Source organism: Bombina bombina, chromosome 6 (assembly GCF_027579735.1).
Source record: "Bombina bombina isolate aBomBom1 chromosome 6, aBomBom1.pri, whole genome shotgun sequence".
NCBI lineage: Eukaryota > Metazoa > Chordata > Amphibia > Anura > Bombinatoridae > Bombina > Bombina bombina.
The window spans coordinates 1,044,345,833-1,044,368,229 of record NC_069504.1 but is presented as its reverse complement, the minus strand read 5'-3'; the positions used below and the strand labels follow the sequence as shown (position 1 = coordinate 1,044,368,229).

Below are 22,397 nucleotides of genomic sequence, written 5' to 3'. Positions count from 1 at the left end.
ATTAATACAGGCTCGGAAACCTGTGACCAGAAAAATTTACCATAAGATATGGCGTAAATATTTATATTGGTGCGAATCCAAGAGTTACTCATGGAGTAAGGTTAGGATTCCTAGGATATTGGCTTTTCTACAAGAGGGTTTAGAAAAGGGTTTGTCCGCTAGTTCGCTAAAGGGACAGATTTCAGCTCTGTCTATTCTTTTACACAAACGTCTGGCAGAGAATCCAGACGTCCAGGCCTTTTGTCAGGCTTTGGCTAGAATTAAGCCTGTGTTTAAAGCTGTTCCTCCTCCGTGGAGCTTAAACTTGGTTCTTAAAGTTCTTCAGGGTGTTCCGTTTGAACCCCTTCATTCCATTGATATTAAGCTTTTATCTTGGAAAGTTTTGTTTTTGATGGCTATTTCCTCGGCTCGAAGAGTCTCTGAGTTATCTGCCTTACATTGTGATTCTCCTTATCTGATATTTCATTCAGACAAGGTAGTACTGCATACTAAACCTGGGTTTTTGCCTAAGGTTGTTTCTGACAGGAATATCAATCAAGAGATTGTTGTTCCATCATTATGTCCTAATCCTTCTTCAAAGAAGGAACGTCTTTTGCATAATCTAGACGTGGTCCGTGCTCTGAAGTTCTACTTACAGGCAACTAAAGATTTTAGACAAACTTCTTCTCTAATTGTCGTTTACTCTGGACAGAGGAGAGGTCAAAAGGCTTCGGCTACCTCTCTCTCTTTTTGGCTTCGTAGCATAATACGTTTAGCCTATGAGACTGCTGGACAGCAGCCTCCTGAAAGAATTACAGCTCATTCCACTAGAGCTGTGGTTTCCACCTGGGCCTTTAAGAATGAGGCCTCTGTTGAACAGATTTGCAAGGCTGCAACTTGGTCTTCACTTCATACTTTTTCCAAATTTTACAAATTTGACACTTTCGCTTCTTCGGAGGCTGGTTTTGGGAGAAAGGTTCTACAGGCAGTGGTTCCTTCTGTTTAATGTTCCTGCCTTGTCCCTCCCATCATCCGTGTACTTAGCTTTGGTATGGGTATCCCATAAGTAATGGATGACCCGTGGACTGAACACACTTAACAAGAGAAAACATAATTTATGCTTACCTGATAAATTTATTTCTCTTGTAGTGTGTTCAGTCCACGGCCCGCCCTGTCTTTTTAAGGCAGGTTCTAAATTTTAAAATTATAACTCCAGTCACCACTGCACCTTATAGTTTCTCCTTTCTCGTCTTGTTTCGGTCGAATGACTGGATATGACATGTGAGGGGAGGAGCTATATAGCAGCTCTGCTTGGGTGATCCTCTTGCAACTTCCTGTTGGGAAGGAGAATATATCCCATAAGTAATGGATGACCCGTGGACTGAACACACTACAAGAGAAATAAATTTATCAGGTAAGCATAAATTATGTTTTATTACCAACTATAGCTTGGAAATTAATAAAATTTGTAACATTGTCAGAGATTCTATCCCCATTCTATACTCCGATCCCATCCTGAAAGATATTATGAAAGATGGTTGTAGTGTTATACCCAAAAGAGGGAAGACTCTCTCAAATTATCTATCTCCGTCTGATCTCAAGCCCATGACTAATAGTTGTTGGCTACAGAGAAGAAAAGGCAGAAGACCTATATGCAGAACATGTAGCTTTGTTACTGATGGAGACTTGGTGACCTCTTCTGTAACTCACAACAAACATAAAATTAATTTTACTATAAATTGTTCAACTACACATGCAGTATATCTCCTCACTTGTAAACTTTGTTCCAAACAATATACTGGAGAAAACTAAAAGACCTCTCAATGCTTTTAGAGCATCTGCGTAGTATTGTAGATGAAGAATCAGATACCCCTGAAGCCAGACATTTTAGAGATCTACACAGCTTATACTTATGGTACAAGGTATAGATTTTGTTCCCATATGGAGAAGGGGAGGTAATAGGGAAATGATCCTAGACAAAAGGGAAATCTTTTGGATCTTTACCTTACAAACCAGTTACCCCTTAGGCATCAACAAAAGGAGAGATCTTGATTTATTTGTATAAACATAACATATTATTGTTCAGGTTGTCAAAAAAGCCTTAACTATAGTTGAATGTGATATACTATGTATTTATCGCTAATAACAGACTTCATAATGTATTTAATTTATGTTAAAATGTTACTTGCTGTATACAATAATCAAACAGAGATCTCTGTAAGAGTAAAATAGGAGTACTAGATAACAAAGATGGCGTATCCAGGTTGATAATTATAGTTATATCACTTTAAGAGATTTACTGTTTAAAAGGCAGGTCTTTGCAGGTGCACAGTTAAGCAGTGATCAAGTGCGCATGTGCACGAAACGCGTCTGATCTGTGAACCTGCATTACAACCTGGATTTTATTATTGTCCACATTAGGACTATTTTCTGTTTTTATGTGTCCCAATAAACTTTTTGCTTTTTACATTTGGGCTAAGAGCGCCTTTTCTCTTCATGGAAGTGCATTGGAGCCCTTTGCAGTCAAATAGATGAAAACATGAAAAATCATATTTATGCAATAATCATATTTAATAAAACGTTAATATTATACATTCAAATGTTCTGTACATAGCAAAATATGTTATATGTATTTTTAAATATATATTCTTATATATATTTGTATATATCTATACCTATATATAATCATGTGTATATATATATATGTGTATGTATATATATAACTATAAATATATATATACAGTAAGTGCAAAAATCCACAATATATTGAATATCTCTTTAAGAATAAATAGAACATATTCTGCTATGAGCAGAACATTGGATTATGAAATATGCAATATTATCTTCTTATGTTGCGCTTTTATAAAGCTGCGATCGTGTTTGCGCGACTTGAGGGGGAATTCGAGTTTGTGTTCTCATCTTCTCAAAGTTTATTTGTTACCACATTACTTTCAACTCATAATACGAGCGCAAATCTCTGAGCTCAAAAATATTTCTTCTAGTGGTTTTAACAATACACACACCATGATCTATATTAATGATTAATTTAAATATCTCAAAAAAAATTCTTATAGGTCGATTTATTAAAGTGCGTACGGACATGATACAATGTATCATGTCTGCCGCACATCGATAAATGCCGACAGCATATGCTGTCGGGATTTATCATTGCACAAGCAGCTCTTGTGAACTGCTTGTGCAATGCCGCCCCCTGCAGATTCGCGGCCAATTGGCCGCTAGCAGGGGGTGTCAATCAGCCCGATCGTATAGTATTGTGCGGATTGAAGACCGCAGCCTCAGAGGCAGTGGATAGGTTATGGAGACCGCTGCTTCATAACTGCTGTTTCCGGCGAGCCTTAAGGAAACAGGGGCATCAAGCTCGGTAAAAAAATACTCGGTTAAAAATACTCTTAAAAACAGGCACTTTTATTCATTATACTTTACATTTAAACTTTTTAAAAAAAAATAATTGCCCTTTTCCTTATGACAGCAGAACAGCGATCTTCCTCCCGCAGCTCCAGCAATGACGAGTCCGGCTTCCTGGCTTGCACCCCAAGGTGTCCAGCTTGTGGGGCCATGCAATGATTGAAGGAAGCCGGATTCATCATCAATATGCTAAGTACAGCAGGAGCTGCGTATGGAGGATCGCCTGTCTGCTGTCATAAGGAAAAAAGGAAAGTATTTAATAAAAAAAACCCCTTAAATTTAACGTTTAATGAATGAAAGTGCCCCTGTTTTAAAGCACTTTCTCATTAAACTTTACATATACTTTAACTGATTCACTTTATTTTTTGCATTTTTTAAGGGATAGTCAGTGTGAACACAGATGTTACATGTTAGAATCATTTCAAATTTGTCAAAATTAAATATTAATGCACTATTCCCCCCTTGATGTAACAGTGCTATAATTAAGGTAAAGAGAAATATAAGGGTTTTAATGTTTTATAGCTATTTCATGATATAATAATATATTTCCCAAACTGTAATAAGTAATACACTTAAAACTCTATTTAATTTGTCCAAATACTGTCAGGTTCTAGAAGCCTTTTTACAGAAAAAACTGTTAGCTGGGCAGATTTATGGCTTTTGACCAACTAAGGTGTATATATTTCTGGTGCGGCAATTGCCATAATAAGTTTTGCAGACCTCTAAGTTGCGTAAAGTTTGAACGGCACGGATATAAACCTAGCAAACATTGTTTACAGTGGAAGGAACTCTGGGAATGGATTGTGATATCTGGATCCCGTCTTGCTGACATGTTTAGAAAAAATGTATTCATTTAATACTATACTATGAGGACCTCCTAGCACAGGATTTCCCTTATGTTTAACATTCCAATGATTATTTGCAGAGAAGATCATGAAGAATGTCTAATAAAGGAACCCTATGACATAATCCTATAGATTCTACATAGCTGTGGGGATGATATGCAAGGCAAGTGAGATGCTGCCATTATAGGGACATTAAAAGCTAATGGCTAGATTACAAGTGGAGTGCAGTCGGTAGCGCAGGGAGTGTTATTATTTGTGCAACCTTGCACAAAGAAGAAGACACAATCTGGTATTACACAGAGATGGTTAAATATTTTAACCAAAGCATCTTAAAGCGGCCAAAACGTTCTTAGTGCACCCTATACTTTTAATGGAAATCACAGGTATCACTGTTAGCACGCTTATATTACAAATGGTGAGTTAAGTTTTGTCCTTAAACACAAACCCAAATAGAACTGTAAAATTAATAGTTTTTTTTAGACTTGAATTAAACCATACTTTTTCTTTCAGGATTCAGATATGGGGGCCCGATTTATCATGCCCCGTATTGATCAGAATGTATCTGTTTCCAGCTGTATTAAAACCGCTGCTCCTTAACTCTTCCGTCACCTCTGAGGTGGCAGACAGCAATCAGCCCGATCGGATACGTTTGGGTTGATCGACACCCCCTGATAGTGGCCGATTGGCCACAAATCTGCAGGGGTAGGTATTGCACAAGCATTTTACACAAAATGCTTGTGCAATGATAAATGCCGACCCCTGTCAGCATTTTTCGATGTGTGGCAGACATGATCCGCTACAGCGGATCATGTCCGCCAGCACATTAATAAATTGGCCCCAGAGCATGCAATTTGAAGCAACTTTCTAATTTACTCCTATTATCATTTTTCTTCATTCTCTTGGTATCTTTAAATGAAAAAGCAGGAATGTAAGCTTACATTTTTGGTTCAGCACCCTGGGTAGCACTTGCTGATTGGTGGCTCCTATTTTCTTAAAATTACATGTTCTATCTGAACCATGAAAGAAAAAAATTGGGTTCAGTATTCCTTTAATAGTATAGCACATACTTACATGAAGAACTTCACTACTTGTGCACCTTTGGCTTAGCGTACCAACATGAATTTTACTGTACGACCCCCATAGAAGTCTAATATGTAAGTGCACCTACTCTATCCGACATACAAATGTTTTTGTGCCCTAGACTATTTCTCGAGCGATAAAAAATAATGTTGGACTTATCAATTGAAGCTCTATTGATTGCATTCAAGACATGTTAATGCACGATTGTGCTAATATTTTTGCAGCCCACTTGTAATCTAAGCCTAAAAATATTGCATGCATCTTCTTCTAATTCTGGGTGCCACTATTTTGGAACCTACGTTTCAGGTATCTGATGTAGAGTTCAGATACACATATGCAAACACTTCAGCACTTTAATGCAGTGAAAGTTAGATTTCAAAATGGCTGCACCCATGACAAGAGGCAGGAATAACCTCAATACTATGCTTCTAAAATATTTTTTGGCCTAGATTACAAATGGCGCACTAATGATAACACACAATGGATTATCAATATTGCTGGACCGCGCTAGGTTTAACGCACAATCTGGTATTACACGCCCATGGTAAAACAGAATTACCAGAGAATGTTTAGCGCAGCGTATATTTTCAATGGATATTGCGGCCTTGCTAAACATTGTTCATATTACTAGTTGTTATATGTTGCGCGCAAACACACACACACATACAGTATATATATATATATATATATATATATATATACTGAACACTTTCGAGCCCTATATAAAATATCCCTTTCAATGGAAGTTAATATTTTTTTTAAAAAGATAGATAATCCCTTTATTACCAATTCCCCAGTTTTCCATAACCAACGCTGTTATATTAATATACATTTTACTCTGTGATTACCTTATATCTAAGCCTCTGCAGACTGCCCCCTTATCTCAGTTCTTTTGTCAGGCTTGCATTTTAGCCAATCAGTGCTGACTCATAAATAACAACATGGGAGTGAGCACAATTTTATCTATATGGCACATACTAACTAGCACTTTCTAGCTGTGAAAAACTGTCAAAATGCACTGATAGGAGGCGGCCTTTAAGGGCTTAGAAATTAGCATATGAGCCTAGCTAGGTTTAGCTTTCAACAAAGAATACCAAGAGAACAAAGCAAATTTGATGATAAACATAAATTGGAAAGTTGCTTAAAATTGCCTGCCCTATCTGAATCATGAAAGTTTAATTTTGACTAGACAGTCCCTTTAAGTATCTCTTTTAAACACAGACTTCCTCATACTAGTGCAAAGCTGTTCTGGGCAGCTGAATGAAGTGTTGATGCCAGGCTACACAAGGATCTATTGTGTGTTACTTAAAGTGCCATTTCTTTACTTTAAAGTAAAGTTCTTATTAATGTTCCTCTCTTTTCTTCAAAAAGCACGTCATAGGCTCACTGCCCGTACACCATTGAACTAAATGTAGTGTACTCCCGTGCTGGGTAAAGCTGTTGGCTGCTTTACCCAGCGCTGGAACGTGCTACAGTTAGTTCAGTGATGCGATCGTGCTTGTTGTGATTACACGGAGCACCTGTCACTCACTTTTCAAAAAAACAAAGAAGCAGAAGAGGACAGCGAGGAAGGGAAGTAAAGTTCTGGCTGTGCCTGAAAAAAAATAAAGCATTTATTTAAAGATTTAATCCCCCAAAACTTTACTGTCTAATCCCAACAATCAAAACAGCACCATTGAACTAAATGTATCGTGCTCCAGCGCTGGTTAAGGCAGCCAAAAGCTTTACCATTTGCGAGAGTGCACTACATTTAGTTTAATAATGCGATCAGGCAGTGCGCATGTGACACGCTTTTGAAAAAACAGAGGAGCAGAAGAGGACGACGAGGAAGGGAAGTTTTTTTTGAGGGGGTTAATCCTTAATATGCTTTATTTTCTACAGGAACCGCTAGGTTAATGTTACATAGTTCTGCATATAGTGCAGAATTATGTAACGTTAATAAGAACGTTGACTTGCCCTTTAAACAGTGTAGGAGATTTTTTTCCACTTACTCACCCTAATTTAAATGAAGTTTAATCTGCCTAGATTAAATTTCACTAAGCAGCACTTAGAAATTCATTATGTACTGATGAGGCGTAGTAAGGCCAAACAGCTGTCCACATGTGATTCCCTTTCTTGTGATATTCATTCCCTGCTGTGCTTTAAAGCTGTACAAAACCTCATTGCATTAGAATGTGAGAGTTTGTTTTTAGAACAGATACTTGCAGCAAAAAGCATGGGCCATTGTGTTGCTCATTTGCATATCTTTTCCCAGATTCCTCTGCTCCAGTACAGAAACTGGTAGTGCAGGATTTCTGTGTGAAATGTGTGGATAGGTTTTAAAATAATCTATTAAGTCCTAATTTACACATATATTTATGCGTTTACACCTCTAGGATTGATACCTTATAGTGCAGAACAGAGTACACTAATATCAAATGTCTTCTTGCACGAAGAGGTATAATATGGCATGGAGATAATGGAAAACAGTGTGTTGTACAGTGAGATTGAATTTCATTCTTTTTGTAATGGGCAGAAGTGTTCTGTTCTCTAACTGTATTTAATCTAAAGATCTCAATTAGTTCATGCTAAATTTTCAGAAGGAACGCTAGTGTGGAGTTTCCATTACCTTGCACTAGCTAGGTCATTATGCGGATAACATAGATTACGTTCTGCTTGTTGCCTCAACTGTCTTGTTATTTACTTTATGGGACATTAATAAATTCTAGGTAGAATGATGAATTCTGAGCATTAAACCCAATAATAATATGCAGATGTGTTTTTAGAAATACATTAATTTAAATTTTGAAAATTAAGTGTAAATTGTTAGTGTCCAAAAAGGCGATGGGTGCAGCCATTTTTAAACCTAGGTTTCCTTCTCTGCTGAGTCCAATTAGAGACAGTTATAAATGAGTCACTAGAATGGCTGCAATGCCTACACATAATTAAACTGATATGTGTGTGTGAATTAGTATAGTATATGTTAAAAAAATATATGTGCGTCTGTTGTCTATCACAGGTGAAGATTGCTGCCACCCAAAATCTTGCTGCAGTAAATTAAAGGGATAGGAAAGTGAAAATTAAACTTATATGATTCAGACAGAGCAAGTAATTTTAAGACACTTAACTTCACTACCATATTCAAATTTAGTTTGTTCTCTTGGTATGCTTTATGGAAAAATAATAGGCGCATACCTTACACTCTTGGGAGTTAGCTTGTGATTGGTGGTTACACACATTTTTCTCATATCATTGACTCACCAGATCTCTTCATTGCTCTCAGTAGCACATTGCTGTTCTGGGGATGCTTTTAACTATATGTTTAAAACCTTTGTAGAGTTAAACACAGTTATATAAAGCAATATTTCATTAATAAAATGCTCTAACTTAGATTAAGCTGCAAATAGCCTCCTGCACCCCTTTCAAACTCTGCAGATCTATTGCCGAAATAGTGCGATCTCGCTATTTTTAGCGAGATCGCGGCAGAGAGAAACCCAGGACTGTAGCAACGTACAGGGTACGACGCTGGTCGTTAAGGGACATTAAAGTGAATGTAAATTTTGATGCTAAAGTGCCCGGTTTTTAAAACTTCGATCAAAAACAGGGGCACTTTAATTCATCATAATTTACATTTCACTCCTGTTGTGAAAAAAAACTTACCTTTAAATCTTCACAGCAGCTCCAGCTTCCTCCGGTCTCACAAGCCATTTCTGATGTCAGAAATGATTGATAGGTCATCCTCCAATCACAGCTTCCCCCCTGGGGGAATCAGTGTCTGATTCAACGCTATGATTGGAGGAAGCCGGATGCCTCATTTTAGCCCCATGAAGAGGCTTTGAAACGGGTGGAGGAAGCTGGAGCTGCTGTGAAGATTAAAAGGTAAGTTTTTTTCACAACAGGAGTGAAATGTAAATTTTGATGAATTAAAGTGCCCCTGTTTTTAATCGAAGTTTTAAAAACCGGGCACTTTAGCATCAAAATTTACATTCACTTTAAGCCCAATTTTTTAATTCATGTTTATATGAGTGTAACTAATTTTCAATGTATCTATGTTGTGTTTTATGCAACTTTTTTTAACACAGTACTCTTTTCGCAAGGGTTTCAGTCTCGCTAACCCAACATGAGTAAAATGTGATTGTGCTCTCGCATTTACTTTCAACTTGTAATACGAGAGCTATTTCCAGTGCGCACAAAAACCCGATATTGCTTGCGCACAACAGTTAGCGTTTAAACCCTCAAAGAGTCAGCAGCAGTTACTGCTTAGAACCATCAGTACAATGACTTCTAAGTGGTAATTTACCTATTTGTTTTAACGCGTTTGCGTGGGTTAAACACATAGGGCTAGATTGGAAGTAGAGCAGTAATACCGCTGAAAGTAAACCATCTCGAACGCATATTACAAATTGAAAGTGAAATATTATTGCGTGCGAGAAACTCGATGCGCTTATGGCTGGACTCCGGATATCGTGACTGAGTTAACATCTTACCCCCATAAACATAAATGAGCAGTGAAGTTAAAAAAAAAAAATTAGCATATAGCTCGCTCGCGCTCTAACCCGACTGCCTTTAATTAAGTGTGCTATAGCCGATGTGTTATGTATGTTTTACTTTCTAATGTCCTTTTTATTTTTAAATAGATATTTTTATATATATATATATATAAAATTATCTATATATATCTGTACTTATATTTAATAACTTTCCAATTTACTATTATTTCTCTTGCAAGGTGTATCCAGTCCACGGATTCATCCTTACTTGTGGGATATTCTCATTCCCTACAGGAAGTGGCAAAGAGAACACACAGCAGAGCTGTCCATATAGCTCCCCCTCTGGCTCCGCCCCCAGTCATTCTCTTTGCCGCTCTAACAAGTAGCATCTCCATGGGAGGGTAAAGTGAATGTGGTGTTAGATTTGTAGTTTTTTATATCTTCAATCAAAAGTTTGTTATTTTTAAATAGTGCCGGTTTGTACTATTTACTCTCTAGCAGAAAGTGATGAAGAATTCTGCTGAGAGGAAAATGATTTTAGCAACTAAAATCCACTGCTGTTCCCACATAGGACTGAGGAGTACCAGAAAACTTCAGTTGGGGGGAACAGTTTGCAGGCTTAACTGCTATAAGGTATGTTCAGTCATCTTTTTCTAGTCAAGACTTAGTAATGCTAGAAGACTGACAAGAATCCCACTGTGGGGAAGGTAAGCCATATTCTGAGACTCAGTATAGAAGGAAGGCTTAATTAACAGGGCTCAAAGACTGGTGGACACTGTTAAAGGGCAATCGATTATTTTATAGTGAAAATATAATCATTATGCAAGTTTTTATAACTTTTGGAGTGTTTTTTTGGGGTTTTATTCCACATGGCAGAATTTTAGACACCTATTTAGGGTTTTGAAGGCCCCACAACTCCGGAGTGGAGAGGGAGGGGGCCTAAATTTCGCGCCTCAGTTGCGCAGTTCATATTGCAGACAGCTTCATTCAGCTTCACGTGGAGGGTCCTAAGACTACTTGAGGACTTCATTGAGGCATATTTCTCATCAAACTAATCCCCAGGGGCAAGGTAGGGCCACAGCAGATTGCTGTGGCATGGTGGTGTAGTTTGCTAACCGGTTGTCAGCTTTAGGTTGCTCCGGTTCGGACATTAAGGGGTTAATTGACTTGATATTTGCTGTGCAATCATTCCAAAGCATTACGATCGTATGGTAAAAATTTCAGAAAGATTGGATCATTTTTGAAGATTTAGTAAAAAAGTGTGCGCTTTTTATTATTTAAAGGCACAGTACCGTTTTTTCTCAAATTGTATTTTTCAGTCTTTGAGTGCTGTCTAAGTCTGTTTAACATGTCTGAGCCTACAGATAGACGTTGCTCTATGTGTTTAGTAGCCATGGTGGAACCCCCTTTACATTTGTGTTTTAAGTGTGCTAATGTATCTATGCATTTTAAAGATAACGTTGTTTCACTTAAAAATGTAGCCCAAGATGATTCTTTAACAGAAGGTAACGAGGATAGCCCACCTTCCTCTCCCCATGTGTCGACACCAGTTACGCCCGCGCAAGCGATGCCTAGTACCTCTAGCGCATTGGCCCCTATTACATTACAACAATTAGCAGCAGTCATGGATAATTCCCTTGCGGCATTTTTATCCAAACTGCCAGTTTTTCCTAAAAAGCGTGATAGCTCGGTTTTAAGAACAGAGTATGAGCAATCAGAAGCTTTGGAGGGTTTATCTGTTGTACCCTCACAACACTCTGAAGTGACGGTGAGGGATGTGCTGTCCGAGGGAGAAATTTCTGATACAGGAAAGGTTTCTCAGCGGGCAGAATCAGATTCCTTAGCGTTTAAATTTAAGCTGGAACACCTCCGCATGCTGCTTAAGGAGGTATTAGCTACGCTGGATGATTGCGACCCCATGGTGGTCCCAGAGAAATTGTGTAAAATAGACAAATTCCTAGAAGTCCCTGTATACACTGATGCGTTTCCGATTCCGAAGAGGGTGGCGGATATTGTGGATAGGGAGTGGGAGAGACCAGGTGTACCCTTTGTTCCCCCCCCCTATCTTTAAGAAAATGTTCCCCATAACTGATCCCAGGCGGGACGCATGGCAGACGATCCCTAAGGTAGAGGGGGCAGTTTCAACACTAGCCAAGCGCACAACCATACCAATTGAAGACAGTTGTGCTTTCAAAGATCCTATGGATAAAAAATTAGAAGGTTTACTAAAGGAAATATTTGTTCAACAAGGTTTCCTTCTCCAACCTATTGCCTGCATTATTCCTGTGACTACTGCAGCGGCTTTCTGGTTTGAGGCGCTGGAGGAGTCGCTCCAGACGGAGACCTCATATGACGAAATTATGGATAGAATTAAGGCTCTAAAGCTGGGTAATTCTTTTATAACAGATGCCGCTTTGCAATTAGCTAAGTTACCGGCGAAAAATTCTGGTTTTGCCATCATGGCGCGCAGAGCGCTCTGGCTTAAATCATGGTCGGCCGATGTGTCGTCTAAAACTAAGTTACAGAATATCCCTTTCAAGGGAAAGACCCTTTTCAGGCCCGAATTGAAAGAGATTATTTCGGATATCACTGGGGGAAAGGGCCATGCCCTCCCGCAAGATAGGCCTTTTAAGGCTAAAAACAAGGCTAATTTTCGTTCCTTTCGCAACTTCAGGAGCGGTCCTGTTTCAACCTCTATGACCACAAAGCAAGAGGGTAACTCTCCACAGCCCAAGGCAACCTGGAAGCCTTTGCAGGGCTGGAACAAGGGTAAACAGGCCAAGAAGCCTGCAGCTGCTACTAAGACAGCATGAAGGGGTAGCCCCCGATCCGGGACCGGATCTGGTAGGGGGCAGACTCTCTCTCTTTGCTCAGGCTTGGGCAAGAGATGTTCCCGATCCCTGGGCATTAGAGATAGTTGCTCAGGGATATCTTCTAGAATTCAAGGACTTTCCTCCAAGGGGAAGGTTCCACATTTCTCGTCTGTCTACAGACCAGACAAAGAGAGAGGCGTTATTACGCTGTGTAGAAGATCTAATCAAGATGGGAGTGATATGTCCAGTTCCAATTACAGAACAAGGACTGGGTTTTTACTCAAACCTGTTTGTGGTTCCCAAAAAGGAAGGAACTTTCAGACCAATCCTGGATCTAAAAATTCTAAACAAATTCCTCAGAGTTTCATCCTTCAAGATGGAGACCATTCGGACAATCTTACCGATGATCCAGGAAGGTCAATATATGACTACCGTGGATCTAAAGGATGCGTACCTTCATATTCCTATCCACAAAGACCACCATCAGTTCCTAAGGTTCGCTTTTCTGGACAAGCATTACCAGTTCGTGGCCCTTCCCTTCGGGTTGGCCACCGCTCCCAGAATTTTCACAAAGGTGCTAGGGTCACTTCTAGCGGTACTAAGACCGCGGGGCATTGCAGTAGCACCCTATCTGGACGACATCTTAATACAGGCGTCGTCTTTTCCCAGAGCCAAGGCTCATACGGATATTATTCTGGCCTTTCTAAGGTCTCACGGGAGGAAGGTGAACACCGAAAAAAGTTCTCTGTCCCCGCTTACAAGGGTTCCCTTCCTGGGAACATTAATAGACTCGGTAGAAATTAAAATATTTCTGACGAAGGTCAGAAGGTTAAAGCTTCTAAACACTTGCCGAGCTCTTCATTCCATTCTCGGCCATCTGTAGCTCAGTGCATGGAGGTAATCGGATTAATGGTAGCAGCAATTGACGTAGTCCCTTTTGCTCGAATTCATCTCAGGCCACTGCAATTGTACATGCTCAAACAGTGGAATGGGGATTATGCAGATTTGTCTCCTCAAATCCAACTGGACCAGAAAACCAGAGATTCTCTTCTCTGGTGGTTGTCTCAGGATCACCTGTCTCAGGGAATGGGCTTCCGCAGACCGGAGTGGATCATCGTAACGACCGACGCCAGTCTGTTAGGCTGGGGCGCGGTCTGGGGCTCCCTGAAAGCTCAGGGCCTATGGTCTCGGGAAGAGTCTCTTCTCCCGATAAACATTTTGGAGCTGAGAGCGATATTCAATACGCTCCAGGCTTGGCCTCAGCTAGCGGCGGCCAAGTTCATCAGATTTCAGTCGGACAACATCACGACTGTAGCATACATCAATCATCAGGGAGGAACAAAGAGTTCCTTAGCGATGAAGGAAGTAACCAAGATAATCAGGTGGGCGGAGGATCACTCTTGCCACCTATCTGCAATTCACATCCCAGGAGTAGACAACTGGGAAGCGGATTTCCTAAGTCGTCAGACTTTTCACCCGGGGCAGTGGGAACTCCACCCGGAGGTATTTGCTCAGCTTTGGGGCATTCCAGAGTTGGATCTGATGGCGTCCCGTCAGAACACCAAACTTCCTCTTTACGGATCCAGGTCCAGGGACCCCAAGGCAGCATTGATAGATGCTCTAGTAGCGCCTTGGTCCTTCAATCTGGCCTATGTCTTTCCACCGTTTCCCCTTCTCCCTCGGCTGGTAGCCAGAATCAAACAGGAGAAGGCCTCTGTAATTCTGATAGCGCCTGCGTGGCCACGCAGGACTTGGTATGCAGACCTAGTGGACATGTCATCTGTTCCACCATGGACACTGCCAATGAGGCAGGATCTTCTAATACAGGGTCCATTCAAGCATCCAAATCTAGTTTCTCTGCAGCTGACTGCTTGGAGATTGAACGCTTAATTCTATCCAAGCGTGGGTTCTCTGAATCAGTCATAGATACTCTGATCCAGGCTAGAAAACCTGTCACCAGGAAAATTTACCATAAGATATGGTGGAAATATCTTTGTTGGTGTGAATCCAAGGGTTACTCGTGGAGTAAAATTAGGATTCCAAGGATATTGTCTTTTCTCCAAGAAGGATTGGAGAAAGGTTTATCAGCTAGTTCCTTAAAGGGGCAGATATCCGCTCTGTCTATCCTTTTACACAAGCGTCTGGCAGAAGTACCAGATGTTCAATCGTTTGCACAGGCATTAGTTAGAATCAAGCCTGTCTATAAACCTGTGGCTCCTCCATGGAGTCTAAATTTAGTTCTTTCAGTTCTTCAAGGGGTACCGTTTGAACCTTTACATTCCATAGATATTAAGTTATTATCTTGGAAAGTTTTGTTTTTGGTAGCTATATCTTCTGCTCGAAGAGTTTCAGAATTGTCTGCTTTGCAGTGTAATTCACCCTATCTGGTGTTCCATGCAGATAAGGTAGTTTTGCGTACCAAACCTGGTTTTCTTCCTAAAGTTGTTTCTAATAAGAACATTAACCAGGAAATCATTGTTCTTTCCCTGTGTCCTAATCCAGCTTCTAAGAAGGAACGGCTTTTACACAATCTTGATGTGGTTCGTGCTTTGAAATTCTATTTACAAGCAACTAAGGATTTCAGTTAAACATCATCTTTGTTTGTTGTCTATTCTGGTAAGAGGAGAGGTCAGAAAGCGACTGCTACCTCTCTTTCCTTCTGGTTGAAAAGCATCATCCGATTGGTTTATGAGACTGCTGGGCAGCAGCCTCCTGAACGAATTACAGCTCATTCCACCAGAGCTGTGGCTTCCACTTGGGCCTTCAAGAATGAGGCTTCTGTTGAACAGATTTGTAAGGCAGCGACTTGGTCTTCACTGCATACTTTTGCCAAATTTTACAAATTCGATACTTTTGCTTCTTCGGAGGCTATTTTTGGGAGAAAGGTTTTGCAAGCAGTGGTGCCTTCCGTTTAGGTTACCTGTCTTGTTCCCTCCCTTCATCCGTGTCCTAAAGCTTTGGTATTGGTATCCCACAAGTAAGGATGAATCCGTGGACTGGATACACCTTGCAAGAGAAAACAGAATTTATGCTTACCTGATAAATTACTTTCTCTTGCGGTGTATCCAGTCCACGGCCCGCCCTGGCAATTAAGTCAGGTTTAAATTTCTTGTTTAAACTACAGTCACCACTGCACCCTATGGTTTCTCCTTTTTCTCCTAACCGTCGGTCGAATGACTGGGGGGCGGAGCCAGAGGGGGAGCTATATGGACAGCTATGCTGTGTGTTCTCTTTGCCACTTCCTGTAGGGAATGAGAATATCCCACAAGTAAGGATGAATCCGTGGACTGGATACACCGCAAGAGAAAGTAATTTATCAGGTAAGCATAAATTCTGTTTTCATTTGTTTTGTACTCTTGGCGTCCTTTGTTGAAAAGCATACCTCGATATGCTCAAGAGCTGCTGATTGGTGGCTGACCATATATATACCTCTTGTTATTGGCTCACCCACGCGCATTGCTGTTTCTTCAACAAAGGATATCAAGAGAATGAAGCAAATTAGATAATAGAAGTAAAGTGGAAAGTTGTTTAACAATGGTTTTCTCTACCTGAATCAAGAAAAATGTTGGGTTTCATGTTCCTTTAACACATCTTAGGTTTAACAAAATTTAAAGCAAATACTCAGGGGTTTCCATTAGTATCTCACTATCATTTACAATAGCAAAGCTAGCATTTGTTATTGCTCCCTAGAGTAGCAAAAGGAAACTCCATGAGGCCCATTTTTCAAGCTCTGTATGGAGCTTGTGGGCCAGTGTTTCTGGCGAGTCTTCAGGCTCGCCAGAAACAGCAGTTCCATAATCCTGTCCGCCTGCTCTGAGCGGTCGAGTACGATTGGGTTGATTGACACCTCCCTGCTGGCGGCCCATTGGCTGCGAGTCTGCAGGGGGCGGGGTTGCACAAGCAGTGCAATGCTGAATACGGAGACCGTATTGCTCTCTGCATTCAGCGATGTCTGTCAGACCTGATCCGCACTGTCGGATCAGGTCCGACAGACATTTGATATTTCGGCCTCTAAACCTTGATGCGATAACAAAGTTTTCCACAGACACACATTTTTTTTGTGGGTGTCTTATGCCTTGTATGTTTTTAATAGAGCCTAGGTTAACATTCTTTCCTTTTATAAATTGGCATAGCTTGGTTATCTGCAACTCAGAAGAAGGGGGTGGTTTCTATTGCAGAACAGGATGAGTCTGAAGACTTCTGGGAAATGTCTACCTACTTCAAGTGATCACAACACAATGTACTCACCACTGAGTATATGAAGAAATGATCTGATAGAAATTGTTTCTTTCATCCTACGCTAAAACATGTTAGGGGTTTTAAGGTCTCACTGACCAACCATTACTTTAGGACTAAATGTTGAAAACCGGTGTTTGTGGTTTATTAAGCAACTCAAGCCTCTTAATTGAATTGGGTATCCAATTGCATTTAAAGCACCATCTTTACTATACAGTACAATGAAGGTTTTATGTTCCTTCTTAGTTTATCATTAATATTTTCTCTTGCAGAGGATGGAGCATCGCGAGCTTCTTGTTGGGCTGCTATTTCTCATCTTCCCATTTATTCCAGCAAGTAATCTATTCTTCAGGGTCGGATTTGTGGTGGCTGAACGTGTGCTTTACATGCCCAGGTAAGTACTCACTTTCCCACACTGTGGTGTGTGCAAAAAATGCACAAATACAAATGAAGGAAGGGAAAGTTCAAATGATGCACTAAGATGGACATTCAGAATTTGCAGCCATATTTTAATTTCAAATGAGTGTTCTGCTACAAAAACAATTATGAAATGGTTATACATGAAAATACTGAAAATTGGAAGCAAATCACTTCATTATTTTTTATGTTATTCTTCAGTGTGGCCCTATGAGGATTTTAAGATGAATCTACAGTGTTAGCGATAACCACAATACATAGATTTTATAAAGATTTTGGAAGTTACTTTGATCTAGTATTTCTTATTAAATGTTAGCATATTTGAGATTTATTGATTTGGGTGACAGACCAAAATTCACACTTCTTGGTGTACATAGCTCCTAAAAGGGGATTTATCTACACTAGAGAAAGTCTAAGGCATTTTTAATGGACATAAAAGATCTTAACATTTAATTACAAACATATCTTTCATGAAGATCCTTTGCATAGAAAGCTTGTTTGTTAGCGCATATTGCTTATGTCTATGGTAAAACAAGAGTCTGCTCCTCTGTTATGTCATAATAAAATGGACAGCTACAAAAATAATTGCAAAAACGAAATTTATGCTTACCTAATAAATTTATTTTTTTCTTGACACGGTGAGTCCACAGATCATCTAATTACTATTGGGATATTCACCTCCTGGCCAGCAGGAGGCGGCAAAGAGCACCACAGCAAAGCTGTTAAATATCACCTCCCTTCCCTCCAACTCCAGTCATTCGACCGAAGTAAAGGAGAGAAAGGAAGCAACAAGGTGCAGAGGTGCCTGAGGTTTATAACATAACAAAAAAATACCCTGTCGTCAAAAACAGGGTGGGCTGTGGACTCACCGTGTCAAGAAATAAATACATTTATCAGGTAAGCATACATTTTGTTTTCTTTCTAATGACATGGTGAGTCCACAGATCATCTAATTACTATTGGGAATCAATACCCAAGCTAGAGGACACAGATGATAAGGGAGGGACAAGACAGATAACCTAAACAGAAGGCACCATTGCTTGAAGAACCTTTCTCCCAAGGGAAGCCTCAGCCGAGGCAAAAGTATCAAACTTAAAGAATTTTGAAAAAGTGTGTAGAGAGGACCAAGTTGCAGCCTTGCAAATCTGTTTCACAGAAGCTTCATTTTTGAATGCCCAGGAAGAGGAAACAGCCCTCGTAGAATGAGCCGTAACCTTCTCAGGAGGCTGCTGTCCAGCAGTTTCATAGGCGAAGGGAATTATACTCTTCAGCCACAAAAAAAGAGAAGTAGCCGTAGCTTTCTGCTCCTTACGTTTCCCAGAGAAAACTACAAACAGAGCAGAAGACTGACGAAAATCCTTAGTTGCCTGTAAATAGAATTTCAGAGCACGAACCACGTCTAGGTTGTGCAGAAGACGTTCCTTATGAGAAGACGGATTAGGACATAAAGAAGGAACAATCTCCTAATTAAGGTTCCGATCTGAAACTACTTTAGGAAGAAAACCTAATTTAGTACGTAAAACAACTTTAACCGAATGAAAAATAAGGTGCGGAGACTCATACTGTAAAGCGGAGAGCTCAGAGACTCTACTTGCAGAAGAAATAGCAACAAGAAACAAAACCTTCCAAGATAACAACTTAATATCTAAGGAATGCATAGGCTCAAACGGAGCCTGCTGAAGAACCTTAAGCACAAGATTAAGACTCTAGGGAGAAGTAACAAGTTTGAACACAGGCCTGATTCTGACCAAGGCCTGACAGAACGATTGAACATCTGGAACCTCTGCCAGACGTTTATGTAACAAAATAGACAAGGCAGAAATCTGACCCTTCAAGGAACTTGCCGATAGAAACCTTCTCCAAACCTTCTTGGAGAAAAGATAAAATCCTAGGAATCCGAACTCTACTCCAAGAGTAGCCTTTGGATTCACACCAATACAGATATTTTCACCATATCTTATGGTAAATTTTCCTGGTAACAGGCTTGCGAGCCTGAATCATTGTCTCAATGACCGAATCCGAAAAACCGTGCTTAGATAAAATTAAGCGTTCAATCTCCAAGCAGTCAGCTTCAGAGAAACTAGATTTGGATGAACGAAGGGCCCTTGAAGTAGAAAGTCCTTCCTTAGAGGAAGCTTCCAAGGGGGGAGAGATGACATCTCCACTAGGTCTGCATACCAAATCCTGTGAGGCCACGCCGGAGCAATGAGAATCACCGATGCTCTCTCTTGCTTGATCCGAGCAATGACTCGAGGAAGGAAAGCGAACAGAGGAAATAGGTATGCAAGACTCAAGTTCCAAGGAACTGCCAGAGCATCTATCAGTACCTCGGGAACTTGGCATTCTGACGAGATGCCATGAGATCTAGATCTGGCTGTCCCCATTTGAGAATCAAGTTGGAAAACACTTCTGGATGTAATTCCCATTCTCCCGGGTGAAAGGTCTGTCTGCTCAGAAAATCCGCTTCCCAATTGTCCACTCCTGGATGTGGATCGCAGATAGACAACAGTTGTGGGTCTCGCCCACTGAATAATCTTGGACACCTCTTTCATTGCCAAAGAACTCCTGAGTTCCACCCTGATGTTTGATGTAAGCCACTGAGGTTATGATGTCCGACTGAAAACTGATAAACCAGGCAGAAGCTAACTTAGGCCAGGCCAGAAGAGCATTGAAGATTCCTCTTAGCTCTAAAATGTTTATGGGGAGAACATATTCTTCCTGAGTCCATGTCCCCTGAGCCCTTAGGAGGCCCCAGACTGCTGCCCAACCTATCAGGCTGGCGTCCGTTGTCACTATCACCCAGGTAGGTCTGCGAAAACAGGTTCCCTGGGAGAGATGATCCTGAGGCAACCTCCAAGGAAGAGAATATCTTGTCATCTGATGCAAATGAATTTGCGGAGACAGATCCGCATAATCCCCGTTCCACTGCCTGAGCATGCATAATTGAAGAGGTCTGAGATGGAAACGAGCAAAAGGAATAATATCCATGGCGGCTACCATCCAACCTATTACCTCCATACATTGAGCCACTGATGGCTGAGGAGAGGACTGAAGAGACAGACAAGAATCGAAAATCTTGAATTTTCTGACCTCTGTCAGAAATATCTTCATTAGAACTGAATCTATTATGGTTCCCAAGAAGACTACCCTTGTAGATGGAATTAAGGAACTCTTTTCCAGATTCACCTTCCAACCCTGAGAACGCAGGAAGGATACAAGCATCTCTGTGTGGGAGATTGCTAGTTGAAAGGACTGGGCCTGAACCAGAATGTCGTCCAGATAAGGCGCCACTGCAATACCCTGTAACAGGAGCACTGCCAACAGAGATCCCAGAACCTTTGAAAAAATTCTGGGAGCTGTAGCAAGTCCGAAGGGAAGAGCCACAAACTGAAAGTGTTTGTGGAGAAAGGCAAATCTCAGAAACTTGTGATGATCCCTGTGGATGGGAACATGAAGGTACGGATAGATCCCAAACACAACGTAAGAACACCTCTTTTTATCTGGTCGACAGATAATCTTGAGAGAAGAAATCTGCCCCTGGGGGGAAAGGTCTTGAATTCTAGTTTGTATCCTTGGGACACGATGTCCATCGCCCAAGGATCCTGAACATCCCGAACCCAAGCCTGAGCGAAAAAGGAAAGTCTGCCCCCACAAGATCCGGTCCTGGATCGGGGGCAGACCCTTCATGCTGACTTTGATTCATTAGCGGGCTTCTTGGATTGCTATCTCTTATTCCAAGATTAGTTGGGTCTACAGGCAGGTTTGGACTGTTCCTGTTTTGTAGAGGGAGAAGAAGGTTTACCCTTGAAGTTTACAAAGGAACGAAAATTACTCTGAAGTCCCTTCTGCTTATTTCTCTTATCCTGAGGAAGGAAATGTCCTTTTCCTCCTGTAATGTCAGAAATAATCTCAGCCAAGTCTGGGCCAAACAAGGTCTTACCCTTGTAAGGAATAATTAAAGAAACACAAAATGAAAGTGCTCAGTCTATGTACCCCTTGATCTCTACAAGTATATACACAAGATCAGTATTAGGGTAATTCAGAGTCCCAATAAATAATGAGTATATGCTGGGAAAACAGTCAAACATTAAATGTCCAAGTCTTTGGATCTCTCTCTCTCATCCCTGTAGTGTCAACATACTCCGCTTCAGCCTAGGTTCCCGGTGAATCACAATTCAACAAGTCTCTATAGTAGAACTTGCGGTAATTGCTGCTCTTACCCTCCACTGGTCCGGTGGGGTGCCTGGACTCACTCCGTACTCCCTCTCGGGCAGGCGATGAAACGCTTTCGAGTGGGTGCAGTGTGTATGTCCTTCCTGGCGTGTTTAGAGCTGCGAGCGCGTGCAATGTCAGACGCACCTTCTGTGAGAGTTCCTGGTACGTCACCGATGACGTGGCTAGGCGCTGGGTAAGGAGCAAAACGTGGGGGGGGGGGGGGAGAAAGCTCCAGGTAGACTGTAAGTTCAGCTTGAGCGCAGCGGATCCAAAAGGGGTATTCCCAACCGCCGATGCACAAGGCTAACAGGAAAAAATGGGATGCGCTGAGTCGAAAAAGTCACAAAATAAGCAGGGTTTATTAGGTAAATCCAAAGGTATGTTGGTACAAATATGGGTCACAGTCAGAAATGCCTAATTCAAAATGGAGCTGTTTCAGAAATGTCATGCTAGAAAATAACTGTTTGATTTGAAAAACGTTAAGATGCAGATATCTCTCCTCCATATAAAGGAAGTGAGAGAAAAATAAGTGTGCGACAGATACATTTTTACCTCACACAAGCACTAATAAAACCACCAAAATGAGCCAAGTTCTCCTCAAGTCCCCAGTGCCTGCAAAACTGCCATACATAATCCCCCTTACAACACTAGGAGTAATGTATTAAATATCCCTGTTAGGGAAATAGTAAAGGGCCATGTTTTTTCCTTAAAGCTGCTTAAGAAAATAAATTAGCACCTCAATAAATCTGCCTGGCAGCAAGGCAGCTCACTAGGTTTCCCTCACATTGACCTGTGGAAAATAATAATAAGGGCAGCAACTTTTATTTAAATATGAGGGAGGCGCAGTGAGAATTATGTCCCACAAGTTCCCTTTGCTTAAAGCCACCAATGCTCTACTGAAGAGACTGAAATGGACT

At 40.8% G+C, this 22,397-nt stretch overlaps 1 protein-coding gene across 1 annotated transcript in view; it reads left to right on the top strand.

Annotated features, from left to right (window-relative positions):
* TMTC1 (transmembrane O-mannosyltransferase targeting cadherins 1) overlaps positions 1-22,397 on the top strand; it is a 378,921-nt gene that overhangs the window by 172,490 nt on the left and 184,034 nt on the right. Inside the window, exon 8 of the mRNA XM_053718806.1 lies at positions 17,121-17,242. Coding sequence (XP_053574781.1) covers positions 17,121-17,242 — 122 coding nt within the window. The remainder of the gene's footprint in view (positions 1-17,120; positions 17,243-22,397) is intronic.